At 46.4% G+C, this 14,478-nt stretch overlaps 1 protein-coding gene across 1 annotated transcript; it reads left to right on the plus strand.

Moving 5' to 3' along the window:
* Positions 1 to 6,723: 6,723 nt before the first annotated feature.
* Positions 6,724 to 9,773, plus strand: LOC4331949 (zinc finger protein GAI-ASSOCIATED FACTOR 1). Its single transcript, XM_015777170.3, has 4 exons — positions 6,724 to 7,169; positions 7,283 to 7,679; positions 7,766 to 7,992; positions 8,641 to 9,773. The coding sequence occupies exons 1-4, from the start codon at positions 7,043 to 7,045 to the stop codon at positions 9,546 to 9,548; spliced, it is 1,659 nt and encodes a 552-aa protein (XP_015632656.1). The 5' UTR covers positions 6,724 to 7,042; the 3' UTR covers positions 9,549 to 9,773.
* Positions 9,774 to 14,478: the final 4,705 nt, after the last annotated feature.

Raw genomic sequence — 14,478 nt, forward strand, 5'->3', positions numbered from 1 at the left:
GCCTCCATACTACTGAGGGACCTCGTTTGTCCGGTTTTGTAAGTTGGGGACGGGTCGTAACCGGTTTTGTGGTCAAGGGACGAAAATCAGACTGACCAACAAATAGAGGGACCTAAAGTGAACTTATTCCCAGTTACACAGGCCCTTTCCCCAAAAATGGAAACTACACAGGCCTCTCTTCTCTTTCTTTTTTTTTTTTGACGGGTAAACAGGTTACAGGCCTGCTTTTGGAACAAAGGAACGTGAAAATAAAAAAAAATGCAGGACACACGAATTGTTTTAGACTCTTACCGCTTGGATTGAAGGAATGGGTGTGTAGAACTCAATCACAACAAATAAAGTTAATGATCATCTTTTCGCTTCATTTAAAAGTAAATAAATTATCACCTTACCTTATACTCTTTCATTTGTTCCAAACAATGCCTTAAGAAAAAATGATTAGAGAGGAAAGTGATGACTCCTTCAGAACGTGGAATTCAAGAAGTAGAAAAACAAAGGTAGGGTGGCATTCCAACATGATCCCAAGGAATATCGAGACATAGGAATTGCTCATTTGTATTGTTTGGATGCTTCTCATAAAAACAATTTTTTTTGTCCCAAAATATAGCAGCTTAGTATCGAATATGAGTATCCACATTCGTAATAATAGGTTGAGCCTTATTATGTTTTAGGATGCTATATTTTAGAGTAAATCGTAGGAAACTTTTTTAGATGTTTGAAGTTATGCTAGGTTTCCTCCAAAATACCTAGTTCATTTTCGTTTGGAACAGGACCAGAGTTGTTGCATTTGTTTAGAGATTTAAAACTTAGAAGAATGCCGATGCATGAGCATATCTCAAAAATCAACACTGTAGATTACACAATGTCTGCATGTTTGGATTAAAAGAAGTACTACTAGTAGTAATCCAAATTCCAAGCGCACAGCAATGCAATCTTTCTCGTAACCGAGTCGACTTGCAGCTAGGATTAGGAGGGTAGCAAGAGTAAGCAGCAATCAGCGACTTGTGCCCTTGCTTGAGGTGGTACTTGCAAAAGCAGTTAATTCCCACTTGGGGGCTTGGGGCAGCTGCTGCTGCGAAAGAAATCCGACACACCCACCATTCCACCTGGACCTGGTGCCGCCCCACCGGCTACCACTACCCTTAACTCCTCCCGCCCCGGCCCGGCGGCCCCCCGATAAAAGCTGCGCGCTTTCCTTGTCCAACGTGAAAACACATAAATGTGCATGCGATAGCAGCCCCGTACTCCCGCCGCGGCAGCCACGGGACCAGAGCAGCGATGACTCCCCGCATCCAATCCAATCACCTCCTCGTCGTCGGGTCGGCCCCCTCCCCCTGAACTGAACGAGTTCAATGCGCGCCCGCGCCTGCCACGCCGCGCACACTCCGCGCTAGGCTACGCTAGGCAGGCAACGACGCCGTGCGTGCGCGCGCGCCCGCGCTCTCGTGGGGTCCGGCCCCCATGCGCGCGGGGGGGAAAGCGGCAGCGCGTCGCGCGCTAGTGGCCGCTAGCCGCGCATCAGGCGCAGGCTACAGTGCGACACACAGGCACGGCACGGCCGCCTGCTCTGCGCGCGACCGCGTGCGCTAGCTTGATCGGTGAGGTGACAACCCAGGCCAGAGAATTCAAGTGAACAACAGGGCTCACTGGCCGCCTCATCAGACTACGGCACCACGTACTACCCTCACTCGTGCGTGGCCTCGCGCGGCCAACAAGTACGGTTGTGCAACGCCACAGCTCCTCCCAGATTTTACGTTCATCTCAATTATAGTCACTGACTCAATTGTTGAAGATTCGATAATGGGGTCGATGTCGTGCGCAAACGTGTTGTCATGGACTCCCGCGCCGCGCGGCGTGCATCGGGATTCTACTTTACTTTTGACTCCGGAGGTCCATATGTCAATAATTATATTTGGTTTGCCGTACAAGTTTGCCCGAGGAGTGTGACCATTTTTGGTAGCGAGCTCACGGAGAAGGACCGGTGACACCACCGTGTAATGGAGCATTTCTCGTCAAGGTTTGCAGTAGGTAATAAAGCGATCGGAATTGTGGTCTGGAGTTAATTGAGTTGTTGGATCCATGGACCTGGAGTTATTATTCCCGGATGTCTCATGTCAGATCGGCCTGAATAGGAGCTTTCAGGACTTAACGTCCAATGACACGCAGGGAGCTTGAATAACACAAGTACTTACCAGGCTGAAAGCAAGGAGGAGGGTCTAATTTGCTCCATGAGGAAAGATGGGAAGAGACCTAATGGCCGGAAGTAATACTTCCATCATCTCAAAAATAATGGAAGAGATCTAAAATAAACTGCCTTGGCACATTGTGAGCATATTATAATTCTCTTATTTTAGTTGGATTTGTGGCTACTAATGTCGATAATAAGAACTGTGGTAGAGATGTAGATGTCAGGAAAATATGTAATAAAAACTGTGCATATCTGAAACTACCGTAGTATATACAAATGGATGCTTAGATTTATACGCATCACTTAAAGTTTTTTTTCTTCCAGATTTAACCAGGACTCTTAGGTGGCGTGGACAACTCTTAAACATCCATTTATATATTCTATGATAATTTTTATATTTACACTACCTATAAATTTTGCACTATACAACATTTATACAATTTTTCCGTAGAGATCCATATATGTGTATTACGGGAAAATTTTACCGCAATCAAACACATTGTGCATGCCAACTACTAATTTATTACTCCCTTCGTTCCAATATAAATACAACATATTATAAATGTGATATTTTCTACTATGAATCTAAACATACATGTTACACATATATTATATTATGTTTATATTTGAACGAAGTGAGTACTACAAGCAGATGCACTTGAACGCACTTGACTGCCGCCGTAATGGTGGCTGAATGTAATGGACGTACGGCAGGTCGGCAGCACGGTTTTAATCATGCCTCGGCAGTGCTCCCTCCTGCATGCAACCAGTGGTGAATTGTTCGTACAAAAACTTAAAAACATCCGTATAGTAGACGGTGGTGGTCAGCCCGCTCGCCGGCTGATGACGGGGATTGAGCTGGAGTGCTGGACCGTTCAAACGTTACAAAGGCCTCAACGTGAAGACACCTGATAAATTTTCAAGATGCAAATCTATAGCTAATGGGACTAGCTATATAAAACAGTTTACCCTAATACTCAATGCTCGAAAATAACATGATGAGAAGGAAGGCGACTATACAGTACAGTTTGAGCGGCTTTCGGTTGGTATAACGTGATTTACGTGACATGAGAACTGAGAAGCACCGAGTATTTTTTTCAAGATCGAAGAGGAGTAGTTGTTTGCGTCGCATTATAATAGAATCTTCTTCCCTGTCCACCCTAAAACAAAGCACACGCAACCCAAACCAAACACTTAAAATAAACAGATGAAGACAAAGTTTGTTTGTTGCACCACGGAGAGCGAGAGCTTCCTGTTCGCCAGTGACATGTGGGCCAGGTACGGACGCGGTCCCCAGAAAACAGTACCTGACAATAACACGAACGACTGGTAGACTATTATTGTGTGTGTTACGACTGGACAGCAACGGTTAAGATAAGGTTAAGGGAGGTTACGATAAGATAATCAGGCCGGACCCATGAGGGGTTAAGTGAGCTAAACCATATTAAGAATTGCAGTGGAGTAGACTGATGGCCCTGGCTGGCGAGGCGGCTGGTCCAGATGATGCCAATTGGGTTGGTCAATGCGTTTAGGCCGCCTGGAGAAGAAAAGAAGAAGCCAAGGCCGGCTTTTTGTTGTATTGCCACTCGCTGTCATCTCAACCAGCTTTGTAGTACTCCGGTACTACTAGAATGCACCTAGCAATGCGTTTTTCAAATGAACTCGATTTGTGTTTAGTTCATGTTAAAATTAGAAGTTTGGTTAAAATTGAAACGATGTGATAGAAAAGTTGAAAGTTTGTGTGTATAAAAATTTTGATGTGATAGAAAAGTTGGAAGTTTAGAACTAAACTCGGCCTAGAGGTAAGAGTACTGAAGTTATAGAATTCAGGGAGAGGCCGATTCGATCTACTTTTGTATCAAATCCTGAAAGACCCGTGCCATTTGTCTGGATGTAGTACACTAATGACTATAGTTAGTAGGAGTACAACTTTATAAGCCAGCCTAGGAAAACACGTGGAATCGCACCGAAACTCTCTCAAAAGCCTAATTGCACGGTTGGATTCTTGGATATCAGGGCAAATAGGTGGCTTCCAAATTGTTAACGCGGAAATTGTTTCCATGGTACCGATCCGGTATAATGGGAGTAAGCTAAATGTGTTTTTAGTTTTTCTTTTTTTACATTTTAAGAGCAAGTTTAGTAGTATAGCCAACTACTAGCTCCAATTCATCTGTATCAATTCTAATAGCTCATTCATACAATAGTTACATACTACACTATCAAGAACTGGTCCCACATGTCATACACACTGCGTCTTGAAGTCCGTACTACAGCCGGCTACAAATCTGTCATACACACACTACGTCTTGGAGTAGATTTATCTCGTTTTGAAGCACGCACGTACATTTCCCGTATGGCTAAACATAATATTTTTTTAATAAAAATCTATAGAAATGTTATTTTAAGAAGTCACATTAATTATTTTTTTAATTTTAAAATAATTAATACTCAATTAATTATACGCTACTGCCACCTTGTTTTGAGTATATTTTCAATATTCTCATTTCATATTCTCTCAGACACACAGATAAAGTATGCCGTTAGAAAATTCTAAAACATGTATATTCCACTTGATTTTTAGCATAGATTTGAATATACCAAAAAAATGAACCTAAATTCCTAAATAGAAGATCTGTATGTGTCGAGTAAAGTTAGGTCCGTGTTGATCCATCCACTCAAGCTTTTGAGTAGCTCATATCTTAGCCTACTCCGTCGATAGAATATTTTGTAGTAAATAACCCACTGAATTTTCGAATGAATCGTCCAATGTCATCGATCGAATGCAACTTACAACTCTTTCCTGAAACTGTCCATACGCGATCTCCACAAGAAAAGGTTACCTAGCTTATAACATGGATAAAAAAGAATTAAAGATAAGCCTTTTCAGCTTAACATAAAAGGTTGCATCTCTCGTAAGTCGCTTTCTTTACTGCTTTTATTTTTCCCGTGGTTCTAACGATGAAAGTGACGTACTTATACGAAGTGCATACATTACTCCAACGACAATAATTGGTGAAAAGGATAGCTTTCTTTAGTTGCTAAATAAAAAGCTTGCATATTCTCCTATAAGCACTCATTTTTTAAACATGAAAATTTGTGGTCAACCAAGCAGGTGAAATATCTATCTAAAGACGTGGTGGCTATTCCTTTTGACATATCCTTATTTTCCCTTTTTCCCCTTTCCGTTTAGAACCGAAAGATCTTTTTCTTCCGAGTTCATACTTTTCTGATGCAAAGTATTTCTTCCTTTTTCATTTTTGGCCGTTCAAACTTTTTTTTTTAAAAAAATAGAGGGAGTAATACATTTTGACAATATAATAGATGCTCAGGAGTTCTCTTCTGGCACGCAAAAGAAGCTAGTATAATACTCCTATATGATACTATATACAAAGAGACCCATGTACAAAAGAGAGCTTAGCCGGTTTGAAGTCATTTCCTGACCCAAACGTGCTGCATATGGTCAACAGAAGCATGCTTAAATTAGACCCTCCATTTCATTTGATCAGCTGAAATAAAACATCGCCACCCAAATATTCAGGCACTGAATTACTGAAACTCTTTGACTTTTGACTTAATCTTGTACCAAACGATCCAAACAACGATTGTTTTTTTGGTGGCAATCCAGACGTCTGGTGTTCTGCACCGTGATGGCTAATGCCAGGTACTTCTTGTTTATCCATTATTCAGACTCTGAGTGTAAGCAATGTCTTTGCTGGTCCTAATTATTGGCACTTGGTCCACTTGCTCTCCTCTCGGACGTGTATTCTGCCCGTCAACAGGTGCAGTCCTCAATGTTCCCTCTGTTTTGTTTTTCTGATCATGTTGATGCCGCTGCTGTAACAAGAACAGCAACACTGCAATCTCTTGACACCCATCGTACGGTAATAAATCATGTTGCCGCCAATGACCCAATGTTGTCCTGATCCTGTATTAAGATTTTGGAAAAGCTATTTATTGCACTGTAAAAAACTGAAGCTTGCAGCACTGTTAGCCTTCAACAGGTATAAAAAGTGGCATGCTGGCAGCTCTTAATGAAAAATGTTTATAACAAAACGAATGTAAAAGTCAGCTCATGAGTTAACTGAAGTGACATGGATCATGGATTAATCTAGACTATAACTGCTTTTAACTTATGGGTATCGGATTACAAGTTGCTCGATCTGACAGTACAACATATAATCAGCGAAAAAAAAAACAGTCGAAGCATCATAATTCCAAATCGGCAAATCAATCAAAGACGAGTGAGACATCAGCTTCTCCGTAAACAGTGTCTCCCCTTTTCCTTTCCCAACCGTTCAAAGCAACAAACCAAATATTAAGCGCCCTGGCACTAAAATAAAACGCGGAAAAATCCAAAAGAATATTTGCGCTCGCGCTACACGACAAAGCGCCTGCCACGATCGGCGGCCCGCTTGACTCCACTAGCCAGATGCCAAATCCACGCCCATCCCCGCCCACCACCACGTGTACGGCTTAGATCGTGCCACGTCGCTCTCGTCGCGCCGGTAACCTCACCCTCCCTCCTCCTCCCCCGCGGGACTCGTCGTTAATGCACCGCTCTTGGCTCCCTTTCTTATCTCCCGGTCTCCGCCCAGCTCCGCCACTTCCTCACCTTGGCTTCTCCCACACGCAGCAGCAGCAGCCGCCGCCGCCTCGTTTGCTCGCCGCGTCCACGACCGGTGGTTGCCGCGGTGACCGGTAGCTCGGTGTCGCCCCCACCGTCCGGCCTGCGTTGCAAAGGCGTGACGCGAGCTTTTATGCTCGAGGCAGCTTGCTTCTTGGACGCTAGTAGCAGCAGCATCGGCGGGAGTGGTACCCGCGTCCACGGAACTTCTGCAAAAGAAAGATTCTCGGATGGAGGTCGAGACGTCGTCCGGGACGGCCGAGCGCGGGGCGGGCGCGGGCGCGCAGCAGCAGCCTCCGCCGCAGCCGCAGCCGCAGCCGCCGGCCAAGAAGAAGCGTGCACTCCCCGGCATGCCAGGTGACTGACTAGTTAACCGTACCGGTTGCTTAATTTGACTAGAGTTATGCGTGATGGCGAGATGATCGATGGCGACGGTGACCGATCGAGCGTTCGTTCGCGTGGTGGTGCAGATCCTGATGCGGAGGTGATCGCGCTGTCGCCCAAGACGCTGCTGGCGACGAACAGGTTCGTTTGCGAGATCTGCAACAAGGGGTTCCAGCGCGACCAGAACCTGCAGCTGCACCGGCGCGGGCACAACCTGCCGTGGAAGCTGCGGCAGCGGAGCGGGAAGGAGGTGCGGAAGCGGGTGTACGTGTGCCCGGAGCCGACGTGCGTGCACCACGACCCGTCGCGGGCGCTCGGCGACCTCACCGGCATCAAGAAGCACTTCTGCCGCAAGCACGGCGAGAAGAAGTGGAAGTGCGACAAGTGCTCCAAGAAGTACGCCGTCCAGTCCGACTGGAAGGCGCACACCAAGACCTGCGGCTCCCGCGAGTACCGCTGCGACTGCGGCACCTTATTCTCACGGTCCGTCTTCCCTCTCGATTCCCATCCAATCTCCATCCTCTAATCGAGCAGCCGCCGATACTGACCGGCGAATCGCCGCCGCGCAGGAGGGACAGCTTCATCACCCACCGCGCCTTCTGCGACGCCCTGGCCGAGGAGAGCGCCAAGGCGCGCGCGGCGCCGCCGCCGCCGGCCGACGAGGACGGGACCTCGGCTTCTGCCGGTGCGCCGCCGCCGCAAGCGCCTCTACCACCACCCGCGCCGGTGCCGGCGCCAGCACCGCCACCTCCTCCGGCCGCAGCTCCGGCTCCCGCGGCGCAACCGGAGCAACGAGGTAATTAATGGCGGTCACCCCAATTCTACTATCCAATCCGCAACTTTACCAACCCATGGTCAAAACCAAAAGAGTACTTGCAGAGGCAGTTCCAGTACCGCCTTGATGCTTGCGTTGTCTTCTTGGAGGATTGTGGCGTTTGCGGGGGAAGAAGCAGACGGGAGCGGAAGTTTCGCGGATCGATGGTTTTGTCACGATCTGATGTGCGCGCTAAAAAAAATGCCCGAGAGTTTTGGGGGGGGGGGGGGGGGGGGGTGGGGGGCAGTAGTTCGTTCGTTGTGCGTTCCTCGCACGCGCGCATCTCGAAACCTGGCTATATTTTCACATGCCTTAACTGCAGAGAACATGGGGATTGCTAGTTCTTGGTCGTTTCTTCGAAGATGAAAGAAAGGTGCTTTGTATAGTAAATCCAACGGAGTGCCTTTGTGGAGCCTGGAACCTTGAATCGGATGATAAAAAGGACATGCTCATGAAATGAATACATTGAAAAAGATCCTCATCATGGCGAGCTCAGCTCTCGTTGCTTTCTGCCTCTGTCGTTATTGCTTTGCTTTTAGTTGCACCTTGACATTAATCTAGCGAGCTAGTAGTATATGGGTGATCTAAATCTGCCTCCTGATTCGCTTACACTCGTTGCGCTGCATGCAGATCGGGATGCTGCACTGGATCAGTTCGCCACGCCGGCGCCGGCGCCGGCGCCGCCGCCAGTTACTGCTCCTCCGCCGCCGCCGGTTGCCGCTCCTAATGATTGTGTCAGCAGCAGCAGTAGCGGCGTGGCGCCGACGTCGCAAAGCCTCCTTAGCAGCATGTTTGCACCGCCGTCGGTGGCCCAGGCGCCGCAGTACGCGGACCCCATCGGAGTTGGAGCGGGTGGCCATCAGGAGCGCGCGGTGCCTGCCAAGCCTCCGGCGCTGTGCCTCGCGCCCAACGCGTCGTCGTCGCTGTTTACGGCGCCTGTACCAGCTGACCGGCAGCAGTTCGCTCCGCCGCCACCGCCGTCCCCGTCGCCGCACATGTCCGCCACGGCGTTGCTTCAGAAGGCCGCGCAGATGGGCGCCACCTCGTCTAGCTCGTCCTTTCTCCGCTGCCTGGGCCTCGACATGTCATCGTCATCGTCGGCGCCGCCTTCGTCGTCAGGGCAGCAGCAACAGCACCACCACCATCACCACCAAGAAACCATGCAAGTGCCACTCCCGGCGAGTTCGCTGCCCGAATGGCCGCCGCGGTTACAGCCGGAGCCATCCCCAATGCTGTCCTCCGGGCTCGGCCTCGGGTTACCATACGACGCGACAGGCGGTCCGGTGAGCTTGCCGGAGCTCATGATGGGTCAGTCCACACTGTTCAGTGCCAAGCCGGCAACACTAGATTTCTTGGGGCTTGGAGTGAGCCCGACAGGCGCGTCGACAAGCAGGGGCTTCCCGACATTCATCCAACCCATCGGCGGCGCTGTCAGCTTGGCCGGGAGTGCCACCGTCGCCGCGGAGACCTTCGGCGCCGCCCATGGCGGCCAGGCAAATCCGTGGGAGAGGAACCCGAGTAGCTCACCAATCCTGTAATAGCACTAGCTAGCTAGCAACTGGTAGCAATTAGCACCAAGTAGCAAACCACTGTGAATTCGACACATGCAGCACGAAGTAAGACGGTGAAAATAGTGGAAGCAGCCAGGTTCAGTTAGCAATTTAGCAGTATCTTCCAACTTTTGTTTGTTTCCTTTGACCAACGTCGTTCTTTTGTTTATTTAGCTTAGTACGAAGTTACAAGTGAGTTTCTTTTGTTGTTCACGGCCTCTCTTCTCCTGTGCTGTCTTTTGCATTTGTTTGTTCTCGTTCGCCTCCTTGCTCTTGTCCTGTAGCTGCCACTGCCTCTGCATTTAAACACAGCACTAGAGCAGTACATTTGGTGGATACGGGAATTAAATCTGCTGGCTGGGACGAGCTTGCAGTGGGTGATCATGAGCATTCAGGCTCCCCCAATTTGATTCAAGTGTGTATCTGGTCATCTGATTGGTACCATTTTCTTCCCTGGTCGTTCTTATTGATAATTCTACCACTTCAATGGCAGCAGGTACGTGCAAATGCCCGTATTACCTGTTTCGTGAGTTGCTGGCTGCTACTCTCGCCGACGACCCGGGGTTCACCGAACTTTTTTTTGGGTGGGATTATGCCACCCCACAGTGGCGGTTATCGCGAAAACCACGCGCTCATTAGGGTTATCGCGAAAACCACGCGCTCATTAGTGCGAGGCATACCGTGTTTTAATAACAGAGAAGGTTACCGTACATGACAACCGCAATAACCATACGGTTTTGTAAACCCTACTGGCAACTCAAAATATAATGACTTTTAGTGCGAGGTATACTATGGTTTTAAAAACTGAGGGCCCCTTTGAATCGTTGGATTGAAAAAACGGATGAATAAAAACACGGGATTCTTATAGGAATGCAAGTGTAAAACAGAGGATTGCAAAACACAGAAAAAACACAGGAATGACCGTTTGGTTGGACCGCAGGAAAAACGCAGGATTCAGATGAGAAAGATAGACTCAGGGAAAGTTTTCCAAGAGGTTAGAGTAGATGTTAAATTTCCTACGTTTTTTCTCTAGAATCATCGGAAAGGAAAGTTTCCTGCGTTTTTCCTTTTCTCATTCCTACGAATCAAAGGCATGAATAGTGTAGGATTTTAATTCCTTTATTTTTCCTCTAATTCAAAGGGGGCCTGCCTTTGTTTTTCCTCTAATTCAAAGGGGGCCTGAGAAGGTTACCGTACATGACAACCGTAATAACCATACGGTTTTGTAAGCCCTACCGGCAACTCAAAATATAATGACTTTTAGTATTTAAAATTTATCTCGAAATACTACAATTTACTTATCCACCAATTGTCTCATACTAAACGTAATTGAAAATTAAACATGGATATTAATAAGAAAGTAATTGAAAATTAAACGGGAGAAGAATATGATTGGGTGAGAATAGAATATAGGCGAAGAATTGAAAAAAAATATTGCTTTAAGTTGTTATATCTCTTAGTTGAACCAATCATAACAATATTTAATTTCATCAATTTCCTTAATCCTTGTGAAAAACTCTATGGGCTTCTTTGGAAGCAGGAATAAAAAAAAACAATAGGATCAGAACACATTACCTTATTATATCGTATAGAAAACAAACGATAAAAATTAAAAAATATGCACAAAGTATATCTAGAGGTCTCATATGGGCTTCTTTAACACACGTGATTGAAAAAACACATGCGATATTGATAAGAATGTAAATACAAAATACAAGAATGATCGTTTAATTAAGCCTATGGAAAAACATAGAAACCATATGAGAGAAATACACTCAGAATTTTTTTTTTCAAGAGGTTGAACTTTTGCTAACTTTTCTTTGAAATGTTTCGTAAGATTATCCATTCATAGGAACTTTGAAGAAAATAATATGATTCAATCCTCTGTTTAAAGTCCTTTATAGATTTTTTTCTATAGGATTAAAATCCTTTAAATTTCTTGTGTTATTTTTACAAATAAGAGGGTCCAAAAAAGTAGAGGAAATATAAGATTATGTATTGATTTACCAAACAGAGACATGAGAGAGAGAGAGAGAGAGTTTACATTGAAACTTCGAAAGAAAATCTAAACATGCGCATGTTTATACCTCTCATTAGAATTCATGTAAAATGTGAAGGAAAGTTTCCTACCCTATGAAATTCCTTTGTGGCAGTCCTACCATCAACAGATTTTCCCTAATGGAGTAAATCCAAAGCAGACCCTGAAGTACCTAAATCCAAAGCTTTTCTCACTGTGGCTGTGTTTAGATCTAAAGTTTGGATCCAAACTTCAGTCATTTTCTATCACATCAACATGTCATATACACATAACTTTTCAGTCACATCATCTTCAATTTTAACCAAAATCTAAACTTTACGCTGAACTAAACACAGCCTGTCATTAGCTATGTATTGTTCCTCTTGGTGTTTGGTTGCAAGACTCCATCAGTGGTTGACCATGTTCTTCTTTAGGACTACAGCTCCTTCTGTACCTCAGTACCTCTATGCACAAGTACTGTATGGTTTGAACATTGAATCGTCCGAAAGGCAAAGTCCCATTGATTGTTCTCGAAAGAATAAGCTAAAGCCAAAATTTAAATTTTAAACTTAATTTCAAAGATAATTTAAAATATTCTCAGCATACTTTCCTTTTTATATTGGTTTTCAATAAGACTCTAAGAACATAGGGGTATATATAATAAGTTGTGGGCAACCGATGAGATTCTAGATGTCGTAGTACTACGTAATGAATTACAGAAGGATATTCTTTTTATATAGTCTGTTTTCAGGGGTTTAACTCAAAATTAGATATCGACATTGAACAGTTCAATATATGGCTAGATTAATGAAATTCAATATAGTACATGGCCATAGTTGACGACCTGCATAGTTATCAACTATAGCAAGGCATCTTCATCGGCAGGTCACATTCAAACGGAATAATAATTGGAGGTTGTAACAGTTTGATTGATGAACTGATGCGTTCGTTACAGTCAGATTTACAACATCTTGAAGTATCATGGCCGTCTAATGCTAGTATATGAAATAATTATCGAGGGTGATTGTCATTGGTAATCCCAAGACGTTGTCCCGTTTGTAAAGTTTGCATTCGGCCGCCTTTTGGGTAGCAGTTCTTTCTTTGCTGCTGTGAGTTCTTGTTGGATTCTGTGAGGTCAGCTTTCAACCTCTCTGTGAGCCTGACGCAGACTTTTCGTTTGTATTCAAGTGCCCGGCATGTGCCGCTGGTGCAATCGGCAGGCCGCCTTTTGTACTACTTGGGGGTTCGTGACTTGTGATGAGTAGTGACTGCCTTATAAATCGTGGGTTGCTGCAGTTTGCAGGCTAGAGTAGGGGTGTGACTTGTTTAGTCGAAATTGAAATGATGTGATTGAAAAGTTGAAAGTTTATGTGTAGGAAAGTTTTGATGTGATGAAAAAGTTAAAAGTTTGAAGAAAAATTTTGGAACTAAACTCGGCGTAGATCACAATTCACAGGGTGACCGGAGGAGATTTACCATCATGGTCCTCCTGGAGGATGCATAGGTGAATAAGATGGTGTCCACTCTTGTGCACTTGTTTGGGTCGTTTTGTTTTGCTGCTCCTGTTCAGTGGCTGCATGTACAGAACTTTGGGTATACCTGCGCAGCCACGTAATTTTTCTTTCGATAAATGAATGATACTGTCTGAATTTTGGCGTTCGTGAACTGGTTAGCACATAGCAAAGCAATAGTACAGGCACAGTTCGTCGTGTGGTATTTATTTTCTCTTGTTTTTCAGAGGGTGGTGGTTTTTCACTGCAACTCGCATGCCGGAACAGCCTTCTGTAACAGTTCGATCCCCGTGCTTCTGGCCCCTCTCTACAGCCGATGATGCTACATACGGAGGCAGCCAGGGAGGTCAAAGTCGTGCGGCCCAACCACGGCAGGAGGCGAGTGTTCAGACACGGGACTTGGCATCGAGTTTTGGAACGTGGACATGCATGAGCATGGTTCATCAGGACGTGCACATGGCGAGGTAAAAAGTCCATGTGGGTCACGCTGCAGCAGTCTCCATTCCAGCACTCATTAGTCCTTAACAGCGTCCCAGACATGTGCACGCTTTCACCAGTCAGCAGTCAGGTTTTGTGGCTATGACCGTAAAATCTGGTCCTCGCCAGTCGTCACGGCGGACGGTCTGCTGTAGTGCCCATTTGTCCATGGTCCATCCGTCCGTTTTACGTCGCCAGTTTAAACCCCAGACTCCCAGAGCCCTCTGCCGTAGTATGCCGTAGGATCAACTACACGCCTCAGGGGGGTGAAACTTCACCGAGCTTGGCTCATGATGAGTGCCCAACGAGACGTCCCGCCCCTCCTGGTTTTCCGCGGAGATCACGTAGCAGAGGCATCTTCTCTTCCGGGGCCAACGAGGCGGTCGGAACTGTACGGTGGTGGGAGTCTTCCACGCGGCCGCGTGCGCGCGTGGCCCGGGAATTAGCCCACGGCGCCGTTCTCTTCTCGGCTTATCCCCACGCGTGCGGTTGCGGTTGTTGCGGCCTTCACATGCAGCCTGTCTGTGCCGTGCGTGTGCGCGCCCCGCCCGGCGGCGTCCGGCCGGTCAAACGCGTCACCGACTCGGGGGTGAGTGAGTGAATGCCGTCTCCTCCGCCGGGCCGAGGAGTAGGCGTACGTAGGAGCTCGCAGTAAATGCCGGTGCCGTGCGGTGCAGCCCCACGTTCCACGTAGGCACGTACCCTCGCCCCCCCCCCCCTCCATCTGCCCCGTTTCAATGCCCTGTCCGCCTCAACCCGGTGTGTGTCCACGGCTACAGGCAAACTCGCTCCCTCGCGTATACCTACTTACTATGTCTACTATTATAAAAATTAAATATATTTTTGCAGATACTTTGTTACGTCATCTGAACATGAGTCGGTTTTTAAGTTTGTTTGTTTTAGGGAATATAGA

Source organism: Oryza sativa, chromosome 3 (assembly GCF_034140825.1).
Source record: "Oryza sativa Japonica Group chromosome 3, ASM3414082v1".
Classification (NCBI taxonomy): Eukaryota; Viridiplantae; Streptophyta; class Magnoliopsida; order Poales; family Poaceae; genus Oryza; species Oryza sativa.

What these genes read in the sequence shown, in the direction of transcription:
- LOC4331949 (XM_015777170.3), top strand. Translation starts at nt 7,043, where the DNA reads ATGGAGGTCGAGACGTCGTCCGGGACGGCCGAGCGCGGGGCGGGCGCG. An exon ending in TGCGGCACCTTATTCTCACG is followed by an intron (nt 7,680 to 7,765) that starts GTCCGTCTTCCC and finishes GCCGCCGCGCAG; the next exon opens with GAGGGACAGCTTCATCACCC. An exon ending in GGCGCAACCGGAGCAACGAG is followed by an intron (nt 7,993 to 8,640) that starts GTAATTAATGGC and finishes CGCTGCATGCAG; the next exon opens with ATCGGGATGCTGCACTGGAT.